The sequence below is a fragment of the Gavialis gangeticus genome, unplaced genomic scaffold (genome assembly GCF_001723915.1).
Source record: "Gavialis gangeticus isolate Ggan-Ray unplaced genomic scaffold, GavGan_comp1, whole genome shotgun sequence".
NCBI classification, from domain to species: Eukaryota; Metazoa; Chordata; order Crocodylia; family Gavialidae; genus Gavialis; species Gavialis gangeticus.
The window spans coordinates 8,867,996-8,883,744 of record NW_017728964.1 but is presented as its reverse complement, the minus strand read 5'-3'; the positions used below and the strand labels follow the sequence as shown (position 1 = coordinate 8,883,744).

Genomic DNA, 15,749 nt, shown 5'->3' with positions numbered 1-15,749 from the left:
GAGGCAGCTCCCCGGCGGCTTCCGGCTCCGCCGGGCCGAGCACCGCCCGCCAGGCCGCGAGGTCGAGCACCGAGCCATCGAGCACCACCCGCACTGCCAGGCCGCGGGGTGGAACGCCAAGACATCGAGCCCTCGGCCCCGCCCACAGCCAGCCCCGGGGCGCGAGACCCGCCTTCCCTGTGGGGGGGACACGCAGCAGTCGCCCCTCTCTCTCGTCGCGCTGTTCTTTCATGTACAGTTTTCCACATAAAATAACTAATAAACGTCCCGTTGGTGCATTTCCTGGGTCCACCAACCGGTGGCTCTGCAGGGGCTGAGGCTGCCTAGTCACAGGTTTGTCTTCGCAGGTGGCGGAGGCCACGCAGGGTGAGGATCAGCCCACGGCGGGAGCCCGCGTACCCACCATGCGCCTACTGTCCAGGGCAGCACCCATGGCACGCGGACAGCGGGTAAGGCAGCAGCTGAAGGTTTCCTTTGTCCTTGATTTTTCAATGCAGGAGTCAGGTTTTCATTTATTTCAGTCTTGGGCCTGCTCCAAAGGGTGCTGGCTGTGTGCAGGCCCGAGGGCCAGTCCCTCAGCTGAGTGCAGGGGTGTTCTGGCTGCGCCCTCGTTTCCCCAGCCGCACCTGCGCTTTCACTGGGCTTGTGCCCCATCTCTGCTGACAGATAGAGGACGCAACCCCGCGCTGAGCACGTGTAAGTGACATACCCCCGTCATTTCTGTTGCGGTGTCCCCACTTAAGCCCCCTTCCCATATACAGGCAGTCCTCCAACTTAAGATGCAGTTCTCAGGACCCAACTGTGTCACAAGTCAAAACGTTGTACCTCAGAACCGATTTTCCCATAGGAAACAATGTTATAAATGGGGGATAGGTTCCTGAACCAAGGTTCAAGACCCTATTTTCACCAACAATAACCCAGAATTTTGTACTCAATCAAATATAGATGAGAAACATACAGCCACAGTGGGCACTTCCAGTTTCCATTTTACCTTATAAGCTGGCATGCCGGTTTGTAAGGTGCCAGATAATGCAACTTTTCTTAAAGCTACATTAATGTATTTATATTGTAAATAGCCATCCTATTGATTTGGAAGGACTGCTTTGAGGGGACTTTGCTGGACTCTTTGAAGGGCTCTTGGTTGGACTTTTTGAAGGGATCTTGGCTGGAGTCTTGTCAGAAGACTTGGCTGCAGGTTTTTCTGGAGTCGTGTCTGCTTTCTTAAAGAAAGTGTCCAAGGAAGTTTGGACAGATATTCTCCATGGAAATGGGCGACGCAGCAAACTTGTTCGCTGGCGTAGTGTGGCATCATATCAGATCAAGCATTGTAAAGTCTAAACTAACGTCAGAAAGTTGAAACGGGGTGTCAATTTATAAATGTAAATGTGAAACGTTGCAACTCAAAACATTGTAAGTCGAGGACTGCCTGTACACAGGGCCATCAGCCCACTTACCATAGAGGAGTGAAGTGGATTCATAACTTGGTAGTTAAGAAAGCGAATATTTGTATTTAGAAGACGTTTAGTTCAGATTTAAGTGGATCTGATGCTGATACTACTAAGTTATGGAGTGGAGGAAACCAGGTGGAACAGCAGGGAGGATTCTCATCTTCCATACTGAGCCACACATTCACTTCCAGGTACAATTCAAGGTGTTGGCTTGGATCTACAGCAGTCTGTGTAGTTTGACTCTTAAGGGATTGCCACTTCTCCAGGTACTACCACAATGCAGAAAGATCTCACAGTGAAGTAGTAAATGGCTCCCAACTGTGTAATCAACTCCCCTGCCTCTTTTTCACAGATTAAACCTTTTATTGGCTCTTAGTGTTTGAGGTAAGACCCATTCATCTCTTTTACATTACTTTTGCAAAGGGGAAGAGAAATTTGGATGAACCAATGTTCAATGTAATTTGGGAGCATAGGGGAAATCTTGTTTAAAAGTTATCTATGCTAAATATCATGTGTGCACAAAGTGTTATTTATGTTTAGAGTCATCCAAAAAGATTTGGTAGAAGAGTTTAACTCCTGCTATTTAATGGTATTGGATGGTTAAAAGGCCCTCCAGAAAAGTTATTTTCTGTTAAATTGTGTAGATTGAATAATCTCTACAGTAATATACCCAGTGCATGTAAGGCATTGATATATTTTTTGACATTAATGAATACAACATGCAACCACATACTTCAGTTTTGTCTTTTAAATTGCAGTGAGGTTCATACAGTACAGCTAGGAGGTGTATATCTTGTTGTGGCTCTTTAGTTACCACCAACGGTTCATGGCACTCCCGAGTCAGGCAGAGCTGGCTCCCTACTCTATGTTATTTTCCATACAGTGAATTCAAAGGGATATAGAATATACTTGGTACATACAGCTAGCAGCTAGAGCTGACTAGTAACAGAGCTAGCAGGAGCAGGAACAGGGCTCCTAGAACATGGATGACAGTTACTGATTATCAGTTGATCAATTAGGTAGAGAGGTTGAGAGAACGAGGTCTTGGTCCCAGCCGTATTACTGACTCACTCCATGGTCTTGGTTACATCACCTTGGGCATCTCCATCAAAAATGGCCAATCTGATACCAAGAATTGTTGAGTTCCCATAGCAGAAGTTACTGGAAACGACATACAGTTACAGGTGCTCAACAACTTCAGAGCATTATTTTTACATATAAAAACAGGCATCTGAGGTTAGATTTAATATTTCTGCAGATGCCTAAAAGGATAGTTTGAAAGGATGGGCTTTAACCAGTCTCATATTCCTTAACTATAACATGAGGACAATATATCTGTCAAGCTCCCAGAGTTATTGCATTAATTAATAAGTTAGTGAAGCCCTCTGAACATGCAGCATAGCACTATTAGTATGAGATTTATCATGGACATTTGGCTTAAAAATATCAAATTTATCCTGAAAAATAATCTTGCTGTCCAGCCTTTCCAGTTGCTATTTGTACCCATTTATTTACTCCTTTGTTTATACTGAAGAAAGGCGTGAGTGTCAAAATCCAGCTGGAAATGTATTTGATGTCTTTAAGAAAATAATTTCACACTTTAAAATGTGGATCACAGATATGTCAATGTTAATCATCACCCAACTGACTCACCTTTGTTTTAGGATTTTCAGTGGTACCTGTTCTTTTCTCACAAAACAGAGAGTTTGCTTCTATCTCCTGGCCTGCTTTAAGTTGCTCCCTTATTGGCTGCATCTGCAGCAATTAGTCTAGGAAAACATGATCCCAAAGAGAGAGGAGGGAGTTTTCCCAGAGCTGTACTTCATAACAAAACACCATTGCTCTTTAATAAATAATGGAACAAGAGCTTTTTGATCTCATTTGTTACACTGCACAACCTGTAGAGCTACAATCCTGATGCATATTTGGCATGTTATATTAATAGAGCTGTACCACTAGCTTACTGTTACTATGGGGGTGTAGAGAGATCTGATGATTCAGAAGGGGTTTTACTACTATGATATGTTACTCTTGGAAATAATAAACACCACCATTGCTGAAATGTTATCATCATCATGTCTCAGCATGTTCTTGCATCCAGAAACATAATGTTACACTGTTTTCATCACTGACTTGCCTTTCTCCAACAAACTGAGAATTTAATGTGTTCTGTTATTCAATATTTCCTTTGCCAAATTTGTAAGAGTCAACTCCCATGATCTGTGAAGCAGCCTAGTCTCACATCTTCCGGCCTGGATCTGTAAAGGTAGTGATGACTGACTAGTGACTAGACATGGGTTCTAGCTTCTTATAGAGGAAGGCAGGCTGGCAAGTAATCCATTAAAGAAAGAACAGGCTTCACATTTCCAGATACATTTATTTTAAATAATATTCTTTCTTTATAAAGCAGCACTTCAAACACATTCTTCTTACAGCTGTTACGAATAGTGTCTTTGGCATTTTCTTCCTATAACTATCTTATAGAACATCTGGTACAAAAAATGTAGATATACAGAAAAATAAGCATATAAACCACAGATTAATCCCAAAAGTATTAAATAACATACCAAAAACTTTATCAAATCTGTTTCATACACTAACGGGACAAAACCTTGTTGTGTATGTGCATAATGTTCTATGTACATGTTTGCAGCTTAGTTAAATTAGTGCTTCAAGGTTATCAAGGAAAATGTACAAAAAAATAGGCGCACAACTGCAATATTACTAGAATTTCTCACTATTTGTGTAGTTTACAATGTATACAATACATTGCATTTAAAAAAACCTTTGCCTGAATATGCAAATCAAATATACTCACTTTTGCCTCTTTGCAAATAAAGTTTGCAGCTAAACAGGATTTGATATAATTACGCAATAAAGTCACTTCAAGATTTCATGAAATTAAGAACTCAATACTATGATTATTCCCTTTATAAAAATACACCTAAAAAACCAAGGGCATCATGCACATCAAAACTTGAAATATTAAAGTCCAACAGCAAAGTGTCACATCCTTTTCAGTTGCACTGAACATGTCATTCATCCCAAAGCAGCATTATGATGGTGAGCAAGCTCTAAAATAAGATTTTTCTTATTTTGTCTATGTAAGTGTGGTACATATGCAGAGTATGCTCAACTATTAAAAACAAGAGTTCTTGTGTTCAACACTCCTTGTGAGGAGATTCCACTCTGTTTTTGCCCATGTCAGATTCAGGAAATTTTACAGCTGTTTCGTGTATAGTTTTTGGGCGGGCTCTGTAGTGGACGGATAATTTTAGCTTTCTTTAGGCTGTTCCTCTTGTTGTTGCTCGAAGTAAGAGAGTAGGAGCGTCCATGCATCATCCTGGCATTAAGACCATTGGCCATAGAGAAAGATTTGAGATGGCTTCTTAAGGCAACAGGGAGAGGCAGCTTGTCAACAAGATGCACAGGTGTACAGGAAACTATGGCACGGCAACAAAGATCTTGCAGACTTAGTACTTAAAGAAAAATTAAAGAAAAAGCACCTTATAATAGTATATTTAACAGCCACAGGGTGGCAGCATATACAATATCGTGAATGCACACCAATTTAATGAATCCTCTTGTTTTCTTCCTCCCTACAGTTTTTCCACTCCACCCCGATAGAAAATATTTTGTCAATCATTCTGTAAGGCACAGTTTAAGGCCTATACGTGCAAGGTCTACAAACAGACTTTTCGTTGGCTCCAGGGCCATATAGAGCGCTTACAGGATTGCCTCTCCCATTTATCAAGGCTGAACAGGGCAAGGACAATATCATGAAATGGTCCTAAGTGACTTGGGTACTCTATTGTCATTCTGAATAATTATTTGAAAGTTTGAGCCTCACTTAAAAAGTCAAAGTTGTTATTTAATCTATGACTTCAGGGAACATTCCCTCATTCAAACTCAAAAAGTAAGTAATACTGGTTAAAGTAACTTGCACTATGCACTTAAAAAAAAACCATTTAAATAAGCAATTTAAAATAATCTATATTAGCTACATATTAATTGCTCCAAGAAGCAAATAAATTTTACTGGAACAAATCCATTTTTGGTAATTAGCAAGCCAAGGACAGAGTGCTAGAAGTGATTTACAGTTTTATTTCTCCTTCCTTCCCTCCCTCCCCCAGAATGCTTCATAAAACAATAGAAGACCACGCACAGTACAAAATCCCAAGAACTAGGCAATTAAAGATTCACTGCTACCGTAACTTTTCCCAGAATAGCAAAAAGTGCTGTTACTGGAAACTGGCTCCATAGCCAATTCATACGTCTCCAATTTTTTTTCAGAGTTCAGAGAATTTGGGGTTCAGATTCTGATTTCAAAACATTTTTTTCTTCTTTCAAATGAAAAATATTCTCATCTCAGTACAAAGTAATTAAGGAAAGTGCTACTGTATAAATCAAAATAGGCCTATACCAGCTAGTAACCTAGTTTTTACTAGGGAATCTACTTAAGTTATATAAATTTAAAAAAAAATAGCGCCAATAATCCCTTTATTTTTAAACACTTATTATTTTAGTACAATTTGTACTAAAATAACTTATCCAAATGTTCCAATTTCAAACAACAGTATCTAATAGCAAGTAGTGCAATCAATTTGGCATTCTATTTTAGGGGAAATAGGCTATTTGTACTGTATGATCCCATTTTCTTCATCTGTTGTGAAGGTTTTAAGGTTTCTACTATAGACATATAATAGGTTGGTGACCATCCTCCTCAGCAATGCAACCTTGCACAAGAGTGTCATGAAAATCTACCAGCCTAAGATATCAAGTCTGCTCCTAGAGCACCTTGACTGTGATAAAGGAAAATATGACTTGGACCGAGATAAGGATCAAATAGAATTTTGCAACACTAAAAAGCAGCAAACTAACAAGTCCAGAACAAAATAAAACTACCATTTGCTGACACGCAGCCTAAGAGACATTCACAAAGACAAGACTGTGTCAATATTTGTCTCTATACTTAGCAAAATCAATTGCAAGACTGCTGTTTGCATCAGACTAGTGAAACAGCTCAGAGTATACATTTCAGCACCTTAGAAGAGCAATAAAACACTGTGGCAGACCACGGGTGATGTTATGGTCCTAGCTTATGTGCTCAGGTTTCCTCTTTTAAAATCAACACATAGTTGTCTGTTCCTATGTGTTCCCTCATTTTTATTTGAGAATTAGACAAGAAAAGTCAACAAACAAAAAATCTCTTCCAAAAGTCTCTTGAGTATCAGACAGGATTGCACTGTGCACAAAGGATGTCTGTGGCTTCTGCTTTGATAAACATCCTCAGTTCATATTCACTTCATAAGGAGAATCCAGCTGATGGTATGAATATTAGTTGAGATGGAGTCATATAAACCCATCGCTCAAAGAAATACTCAATAACAGCCACAAAATAATCCATAAATAGTTTGTCTACTTGCAGACTTTTGAACTGCTTTAGAAAAGTCTTTATAAAGCTTGTCAGTAATATGTGTACAGCATCACCACAGGAGACCAGTAGTATATCAAGAATCAACAAATATCCAAGAACAGATGTTTTTCAAAAGAAGATTAAAGAAACTCAGCATTAATGGGATAACCTGCCTCCAGGGAAAGTTGCCTCCTAACCCCCAACAGACAGATGTTGATTTATCCCCTGATATATCAGAGTTAATTAAGTATTTACCATGATGGTGCTGGATATTGTTAATTTAATCCTTTTTTGATTGCTGCTAAGCTTGTGTGTGTGCGCGTGCGTGTGTGTGTGCGTGCGTGCGTGTTTTCTCAATATGCTTTCCCTGAAGTGTTCATTATTTTGTTCATGTTGGTCCCTTCTTGAGAGACCTTGGAAAGACTCAGATTTTTTTCTCTTCAACCTGCTTCACTAACAGTACTTGCCATTTAAGCACCAGCAAGCTAATAAGATCAGCAAGCATGATAATTTAATTATATATTTTAAACAAAAAAAATGTTAACATTTAAAAAGTTTTAAACCATGCACCATGATGTTTCAGAAGTTGAGTCTGATCATTCTGAATGATAAACAAAAATCAATAAATACTTATTTTGCCTACCCTTGTTTGGCCTCCAGAGCCGGTCCATCCCGTGTCTCATTAGCACAATCCTTGCCAGTTCAGTAAAAGACTCTGTAATGTTAAAGTTACAGAGTGGGCTGACTTCAAAAAAAGTCATGCCTATTCTCTCAGCATAGGTTTGTGCTTGTTCAGTAGAGACTTGACGCTTGAAGGCTAAATGAAGGCGATTTCCAACCAGGATTTTAGGTACACCAGGAGCATGCTGAGTAAAGAGAAGCAAGACAGAGATTAGTGTTCAGACCCTTTTCTCTCCCTGAGAGACTGTAAGATGCCAACACAAATGCTCTGTACATGAAATGTGGCATTTGCTAGTGTCAAGAAGGTGACTGACATGATAGCAAGGGAAGCATCTTTATATTAAGAAGAGTTTGGGGCAGAATCAGGAGGTAAAGGGGCTGTGTTTCGGTTCTCTGAAAACCAAGTGGCGGTTATTTTTTCTCCTGTCCTTATAATGCTTCTTTCCAAAGTTTTCTTTCAAAGTAAAAACGTTCTCAAAAGTGAAGTTAGGTTTAAGGAAAGTTTTGCATTAAATACTGAATGTTCATGGCTAAGTTATAAGGCAGAATCATATCTTCACATAGACTGACTAAATATTATTACTACAATAATAAAATTTGTAATCCTTGTACAGGCCTTCCTGGTCCATTTGCCAGTCTTTCCCCAAAGAATCTACATTATGACAGGAACCATTTCCATGCAATTTAACAGTGTTTCTACGTTACAGAAATAAACATTTGCATTCCAAATTCTAATATAAAAATCAGTTTAAAGACCTTTAGACTGCAGGCACTATAGAAGTGCTAAGGGTTTCACTAATGGTGAGCTCAGGCCCATGGTCCCCATACGAGGAGGATAAGTATTATTTTTTCATAGGAAACAAACACAGTGATTTGCCCAGGTAACACAGCAAGCCTTTGGCAAACTTCAGTAAAAGCAGGCCTGGTACTTGGAATCTTAACCACTCTGTGCCTTTTCTTTCTGTACCAAACCACTGGGTACTTTGCTGTTTTGTTCCCAGGCTTTTAAAAAGTTATAAAACAGAAGCATGATGGGACCCTTGGATTTCTCTGTAATGAATAATGCCTGCAAGCATACAGCATTAACTAGTAATTGGAGAATATGACAAATACATACCAACTGCTACGTAAGTGATACTCTAAAATATGCCTTACCTCATCTATCTCTTTTATCCATCGATCAATACCATCAAATGACCAACGATTTGTAATGTCATACACTAGTATCACCCCCTATGTGAAAAAATATTAAAAATGTATTTTAACATTAAAGAGTTATAATACAGAGAAAACCATCTTATTAATCCTTGTTAGTCCTGCTCTTATTTCCTTCCCATAAATTCTGCGAGTTTTGTATCCAGGAACATGACTATTCAAATTCACATCAGACAGTGAACTAGACAAACCAGTATCATAGTTATTTAGCAACTTTGCATTTATTCAGCCATCCACTGGCAACTCTATAGTGTAAAGGTAACAAGAAGCTTACCTGAGCACCTCTTGAGTAGGAACGAAATATGGTACAGAATCTCCCTTGCCCCGATGTATCCCTAAACAAGAAAAATTATGGGCGTATATAAGAAATTGACTCACTTTTCTTAAGATTGGACTGGTATAAGTAGGAATTGACAAACTAATTGGTTAGCATTGCTTGTGCTCCCATCAACCAGATAGCAGCAGCAACCAATACATGGGTTCTTAAGCTCGTTGGCCATTGTATAAAAGAATGATTCAAAGTAAATATCAAACCTGCAGCTACAAGGTTCTTCTTTCTAAATAAAAACAGTAGGAGACAAACTTCCAAAAGTCTTCTAAATACAACTGAATAAAGAAAGTGTCTCACTTTTTTCTACAGGACCATGAAAGAGAGATCCACCTGTGGCTTTTATCTCAAGGAAATTTGATAGGGAGTTATAAGAGTGGCCTGTATGTACTAAAAGATGTCGTACAAGGGATGGCAGGGGGAAAGTTTGTGTATAGACAAGTTAAAACCCCCCAACAAGTAGTCATAATGTATCAAGTATCTTTCACCACCAAGTTCATTTTAACAAGTGTCTGATCCAAAATATTTTGGAAGAAGCCATAACAGTAAAAGAAGTGAAATAACTTTAAAGTAGTTATGAATTAAAAGTCTTGCTTTAACTAACATATGAGAACTAAAGGCATTTGTACACATGCTTGCACCACAGCGCTGGGTTCTCTTAAAAGCGCCCAGTGCTGCAGTGTATACATATGTATAAACAGCGAAATGCACATCAGCACTGAGAAAATGGTGGAAGCGCACTTTGGAATTAAAACACAAAGGTGTTATAGTTCAAAAGCACGTAGCCACCATTTTCTCAGTCCTGGCGCATTTTTTCCATTTATACAGATGTGTGTGCTACAGGACTGGGCACGTCAGCTCATGGAGCGGATTTGATTGCATCTCCTCAGATGCGCCAGATCTCCGGTGTGTTGGAGCAGATAAATGTACGTGTATAAATGCCCTAAGTCCCTTATATGCTGCTAAAAAGTGCCACCAAAATACATTCTGGAATGAAGATGCAAGTCTAAATATAAATCAAGACCAACCCGAGCCATTTCTGCAAAATGGTATGTTATAACAATAATTAGTTTTAGCCCCAATTCTCCAAACCCTCTAAACTCAGGTTGGATGTAACAGAGAGGTGAAGGCACAAACTCCTGAATTCACAGTACTCCCCCTTCCCATCCTTCCTATACCCTACAACTTTCCTTTATGCTGGATATACAAGAAGAAAAATGCTACATCTGCAAGATAATACAGGCTGAGAGGATGGATAATAAGCAGCAAGATTCTACCTTAAAAGGCTCCCTAGTTTGGTCTTCATTTTAATACTGTGACTCCTTAGTTAACTCTCCTGTTATCATTAATATATAATCTATCTATCTAGATTACTGTAACATCCAGCTAAGATACTTCTATGACCACTGTAGCTCAAATTTTTTCTGCATTTATCCTCACAAAACCCCAGGACACTGGGAAGTGCTACTAGCCCAAGTTTTAGGATGGAAAACTGAGGCAGAGAGAGATTAAGTGACTCTCTCAAGGTCATGAATGACATGTATTGTGGAAATGGGAGACCAAGGTTCAGTATTCAAATCCTGATCTACTGTATTTAACTATTAAACTACTCTTCCTCTCTTGGCTAGGCACATTCAAGATGCAGGAAACAATTCCTGCCCTGGAGAGTTACCGCCCTCTGAAAAATATTGTTCAACAAGCCAAAGAGAAAGGAATGATGGGATGAACTCACCAGAGCTGTAGTTTTATTCGACGGCCATCTAGAAGTATTGTTGTCGTCTTGTAATCAATACCTGGGGGAAAATGTTTAAGAGTCAAATCTCAGATAAACTGCATGATGTATATAGTATGCCAAGATCTCTGCATGCCTAAAACAAAAGTTGGCAGAAGGGAAAACACGTATCATTAGTGGAATATATGTATGAAGTATTTTCACTGGATTTGCCGTTAAAGGCCCCTCATGCTACACGAGTGTCATCTTCATTCAAGAGCAGACTTTCTAGTCTTTTCCTTAGGGTCTGGAAGGAACCTCAAGGGCCATTTCCTTCAACCAAAAGAAGTGCCATCTCTCCTGTTCATAATCAGTAAATATCCTCACTTCCACAGAACAGTGAAAACCTGTGCAAAAGATTCATCCTTTTTGAGAAAAGGACAAGGGTGGAATTATCCTCTCTCTCCTTCCATGCCCAGGCTTCCCTGCCACCTTACCCTCCTATTTACCTGCATATGCTGCCCTACAAAATGTTCTTCCTTTTCTGCTATCTTGGAGAAACTGCCTTGCTTATTTCTCCCCTGGAAATTAGTGTCCCATCGATGCCAAAGGATGATGGCAATTGTGTTGAGACTGCATACAGGAGGTGTGAAATTGTTGTGATGGTGGTACGTACAATACAAACACCAGTCCACTGTTTACTGGACCAAATCTATCAACTCATTCTGTAAGAATGACACATGCTGCCAAACTTCTTTGTTCATTACTAGCTTGAAACCAAGTTGTTTCTGAGTGAAATCTGACTATGTAAATACTACATACATACTACCTTAGACCCAGCTTTCTGTTTTCCAGGGTGGGGAAAGAAAGAGAGAAGCACAAAATGTGTCATCTTTCAATACATAGATAAAAACTAGTCAGAAACTAGTTAGTTATATGATGGTGGGTTTTTGTATTACCACCGACAATGAGGCTCACACCATTGGTTTACAACACTGGGCTTAGGTACTATATCCATAAATGGCCTAACATATTAAAAAAAAAAGACATTAAATACAATAGATTTTCAAATTCAGTTTTATGTAATATTCTTTAAAATACGTACCAGTCTGAAGACTGAATCAAAGATTTGTTATTCAGTAATTTCTCACAATACAAAAATTAGGGGTCATAAATTTAAGCTAGGAGTTAGTAAGTTTAAAAACTAACAATAGAAAGTTATTTTTCACACACAACGTACTTAGAGTATGGAACTCATTGCCACTAGATGCGACAGAAGCTGACAGTTTAGCCAGGCTCAAGAAGGGATTGGACAAATTCTTGGAGGACAGAGGTATCAGTAGCTATTGAGCATGTGGGAGCCTCTGAATCAGAACTTCCTAGACCAGGGGTTGTCAGCTGGGGGTATGGGTACCCCCAGGGGTATGTGGAAAGGGGCTAGGGGGTACATGCTGGCAGGCAGGGACAGAGAGCTGCCACCCACCACCCTACCTCACGACCTCCCAGGAGCAGGGCGGGGGCAAGGGCAGAGGCTCTCCTCCTCAGGCTGCATAGGTGCCGACTAGTTGGCCAGACGCAGCAGGGTGAGGAGTTATCACACGGCAGCCACTGTTGCCATATACCACCCTGTGCCACTGTGTGCAAACTCCCCCACTACACTCCATGTCTGGCCACCCCCGCACTCCAGCAGAAGTGTACCCCTGGGTACACTCCTTAAAAAAAAAAGGCCGAAAATCCCTGCCCTAGACCTTAAATGCTGGAGGCTGTAAGTGGGAGAGGAATGGGGGGGAGAAGGGGGGAATTTAGTCATATATTGTTCAGTCTCTCTTCAAGCATCCACACTCTGGCACTGTGTGATACAGGACACTGGGCAAGATGGATTTATGGTCTGACCCAGTAAGTGACAGTTCTTATGTTTTTATGTAAACTGTGCTACTCTCTGAAGTTATTTCTCCTTACCAGCACCCCAGTCCATGAAAAATGCCTTGAAAAAGAGTTCGTGCATCCAGCAAACATTTATCAGAATGACATGCTGCTATTTTTTTTGCGGGGCGGGGGACAGGAATAGAAGTGGGGGCCCATGGAAAATAAATGGAAAGAACTTCCATGTTGCTGGGTTGTTGGTTGTAGCCATGTTGGTCTAAGGACATAGGCAGGCAAGGTTCTTCGAGTAGATGTGGTATCTTTTATTAGGCCAACTAAAGTAGTTTCTTGGCAAGCTTTCGGGTGCAGTCACCCTTCTTCAGGCATGGAGAGACTCCCTATGCCTACTCAGTCGGTCTAATAAAAGATATCACATCTACTCAAAGAACCTTGCCTGCAAATGGAAAGAACTGCATTTTAGTTGCAAGCTGGTGGCATAGTCCCACAAAGCAAGTGCTACTGCACTTCAGACAATATGCCTCCATGATTGGCCTTCCTTCTAGAGACACAAATCAAGAGTCAGCAATTTCATATTTATCTTTATAGATTCACTAAATCAGGATGCTCATAATTAAACCCCGGTGTTCAAGTAAAACACATTGTTAGGAGACTAGTGTCAGATTTAGCCAATACTATCTACATTTTTCTCTTATACTCTAAATCACAACAGTGATATCAAAGAAAAACTTAGCAGTTACCAAGTTTATTTTCTAGGTATACAATTAATAATTACTGGGCAGGGACATAAGCAATAAATACAACCTCCACAGACTGCGGGATCTGCACCTGTTATCAGTCTAAAAGCCTTAAACACACATTGCTTAAAGTGCTGTAATGGGTTGTCATTAGGAGTCATTGCTGCAAAGGCTACACCCAAACAGCTGTTAAGAGAAATGAAGAGATCAGTTCCCTCTACCTTTGTCCTAGGGCTAAACCTTTGGGACTCTTATATTTACAAAACAAATGCAATAAAGGACAGCTGATGCCCAGATTCACAAATTAGGGCCTCTCAGTTTTTTTATTTGGAATAAAAAACCTTAAAATTAAATTACCAGCCAGAAATTACTGGAGGAGCGGTCAGTTTCTGTCTGACAGCCCGTGCAAATTCCTGGAGAGAAGCAAAGGGACAGAGCTGCTTCCCCAGTAGGTTGCTTGTGTGTCATATGTCTTGTGTACGTGAAATAGATGTATGCTGCAATAAATGGGAATCTTGTGTAACTTGCTTTTCACACAGGCACAGTCAATTTCTGCTCTGTGTCTACACAACAGTTCCTTGCTATGACAATGTAGCTAGCAGATGGTACAGTGTTTTTATTGTTGTTGGAATTAGTCAGTTCAGCTCAGAGCAAGCTACGTCATAAGCATGTTGGCATGACTTGCAGTCTTAGAAAAGATAGGATGCCCACTAATCCTTTTAAATCTTATATGTTCCTTCCCCAATAACATGAAAGCAACTGTTCAGTTTGATGGGTCCACTTCAAACAGCTTCGAGATGAAAGTGGAGTGAAGCAAAGATGTGTTCTTGCCTCTATGCTCCTTGGAATCTTCTTCTCAGTACTCCTGAATTGCACGATTAAAGATATGGAAGGTGGAGTGTATGTTCACACAAGATCGGATGGGAAATTCTTCAGCCAGTCATGACTCAAGGTAAAGGCTAAAGTCAGAAAGGTGCTTATCAGGGAGCTTCTATTCACTGATGATGCTGCCCTTACAGCCCATGGCAAAGACCTACTACAAGAACTCATGGATTGCCTTTCAGAGCAAATGCCTGACAAGCTCTTATCAGCATAAAGAAAACTGTTGTACTACGACAAGGAGTTCCATAAGATCCATCAATCACCCTTAATGAGAACCAGCTAGAAGTAGTCCAAAAGTTCAGCTACTTAGGTTCTACAGTGACCACCAACCTCTCACTGGATGAAGAACTTAATATTTGCATTGAAAACAGCCACCACCTTCAGCAAAGTAACTAGAAGAGCATGGAACATCTCAAACCTTACCATCAAGACCAAAATGCTAGTGTACAAAGCTTGCATACTCAGCACGGACAACCTATGCACATCAAGAGAGAAGGTTAAACAGCTTCCACCTGCACTGTTTATGCCGCATACTCAACATCAAATGACAAAATAAAGTTACCAATGCAGAGGTTCTTTAAAAGGGAAATTTACCAAGTGTAACACTCCTACTCAGACAGAGATGACTGCACTGGCTAGGACATCTGAGTAGATTGCAAGATGGACATATACCTAAGGACATGCTATACAGTGAATTATCAGAGGGAACAAGAACTAGATGCCCCAAGCTTCACTGTAAAGATGCATGCAAGCAAGTTATGAAGGCATTTGGAATTGATCCTGGCCAATGGGAAACCTTCGCAAGCAATCAGAACTAGTGGCATCGTTATCTCCACCAGGGTATTCAAGTCCATGAAAAGAATCGGCTCTAACATCTTGAAGAGAAGAGTCCATAGGAGGCAAGCAGCTCTCAAACCACCCAACCGTGACACATACATTTGCAACCACTGCTACAGATTATGCAAATCTCAGATTGGACTCGTCTCATGGGACGTTGCAAACCATCTGCATCATCAGCTGCAATTTCCACCGTCTCTCACAGACCAAAGGATGCCATACAGAATTAGTAATTTCAGCTCAGCAAAAGCTACGTCATAATCATGTTGGCATGGTGGTCTATGCCAACCATGAACTATTTTGACAGTCTTCCAGCTGCCTTCCCACACTGCTTTGCACCCTACCCCTATGTATGGCTCTGTTTACCTGTGTAGTCTCTACTGCTTTGAAGTGATAGTTACTCAGTGTTACCTCCCTGTTGAAATGCTGGCATACTGCTATGTAGATGAACACGACCATAACACTCCATGAATCAGCCCACCTAGTCACACATCCCTTGCATCAGCACACCACCTCTTCTTAGTTCCAGCTGAATCTGAAGCTGTTTCAGGTGAGGCAAAGGTACAGGAATGCCTGGGCTCCAGGCACGGAGGCAAACAATTGTGAGGGAATC

At 40.4% G+C, this 15,749-nt stretch overlaps 1 protein-coding gene across 1 annotated transcript in view; it reads right to left on the bottom strand.

The window, feature by feature from the left end:
- Positions 1-10,908, bottom strand: part of WDR45B (WD repeat domain 45B) — a 52,265-nt gene extending 41,357 nt beyond the window's left edge. Inside the window, exons 1-4 of the mRNA XM_019502586.1 lie at positions 10,821-10,908; positions 9,035-9,095; positions 8,701-8,778; positions 7,508-7,730 (exon numbers count right to left, since the gene is read on the bottom strand). Coding sequence (XP_019358131.1) covers positions 7,508-7,625 — 118 coding nt within the window. The 5' untranslated portion in view covers positions 7,626-7,730; positions 8,701-8,778; positions 9,035-9,095; positions 10,821-10,908. The remainder of the gene's footprint in view (positions 1-7,507; positions 7,731-8,700; positions 8,779-9,034; positions 9,096-10,820) is intronic.
- Positions 10,909-15,749: the final 4,841 nt, after the last annotated feature.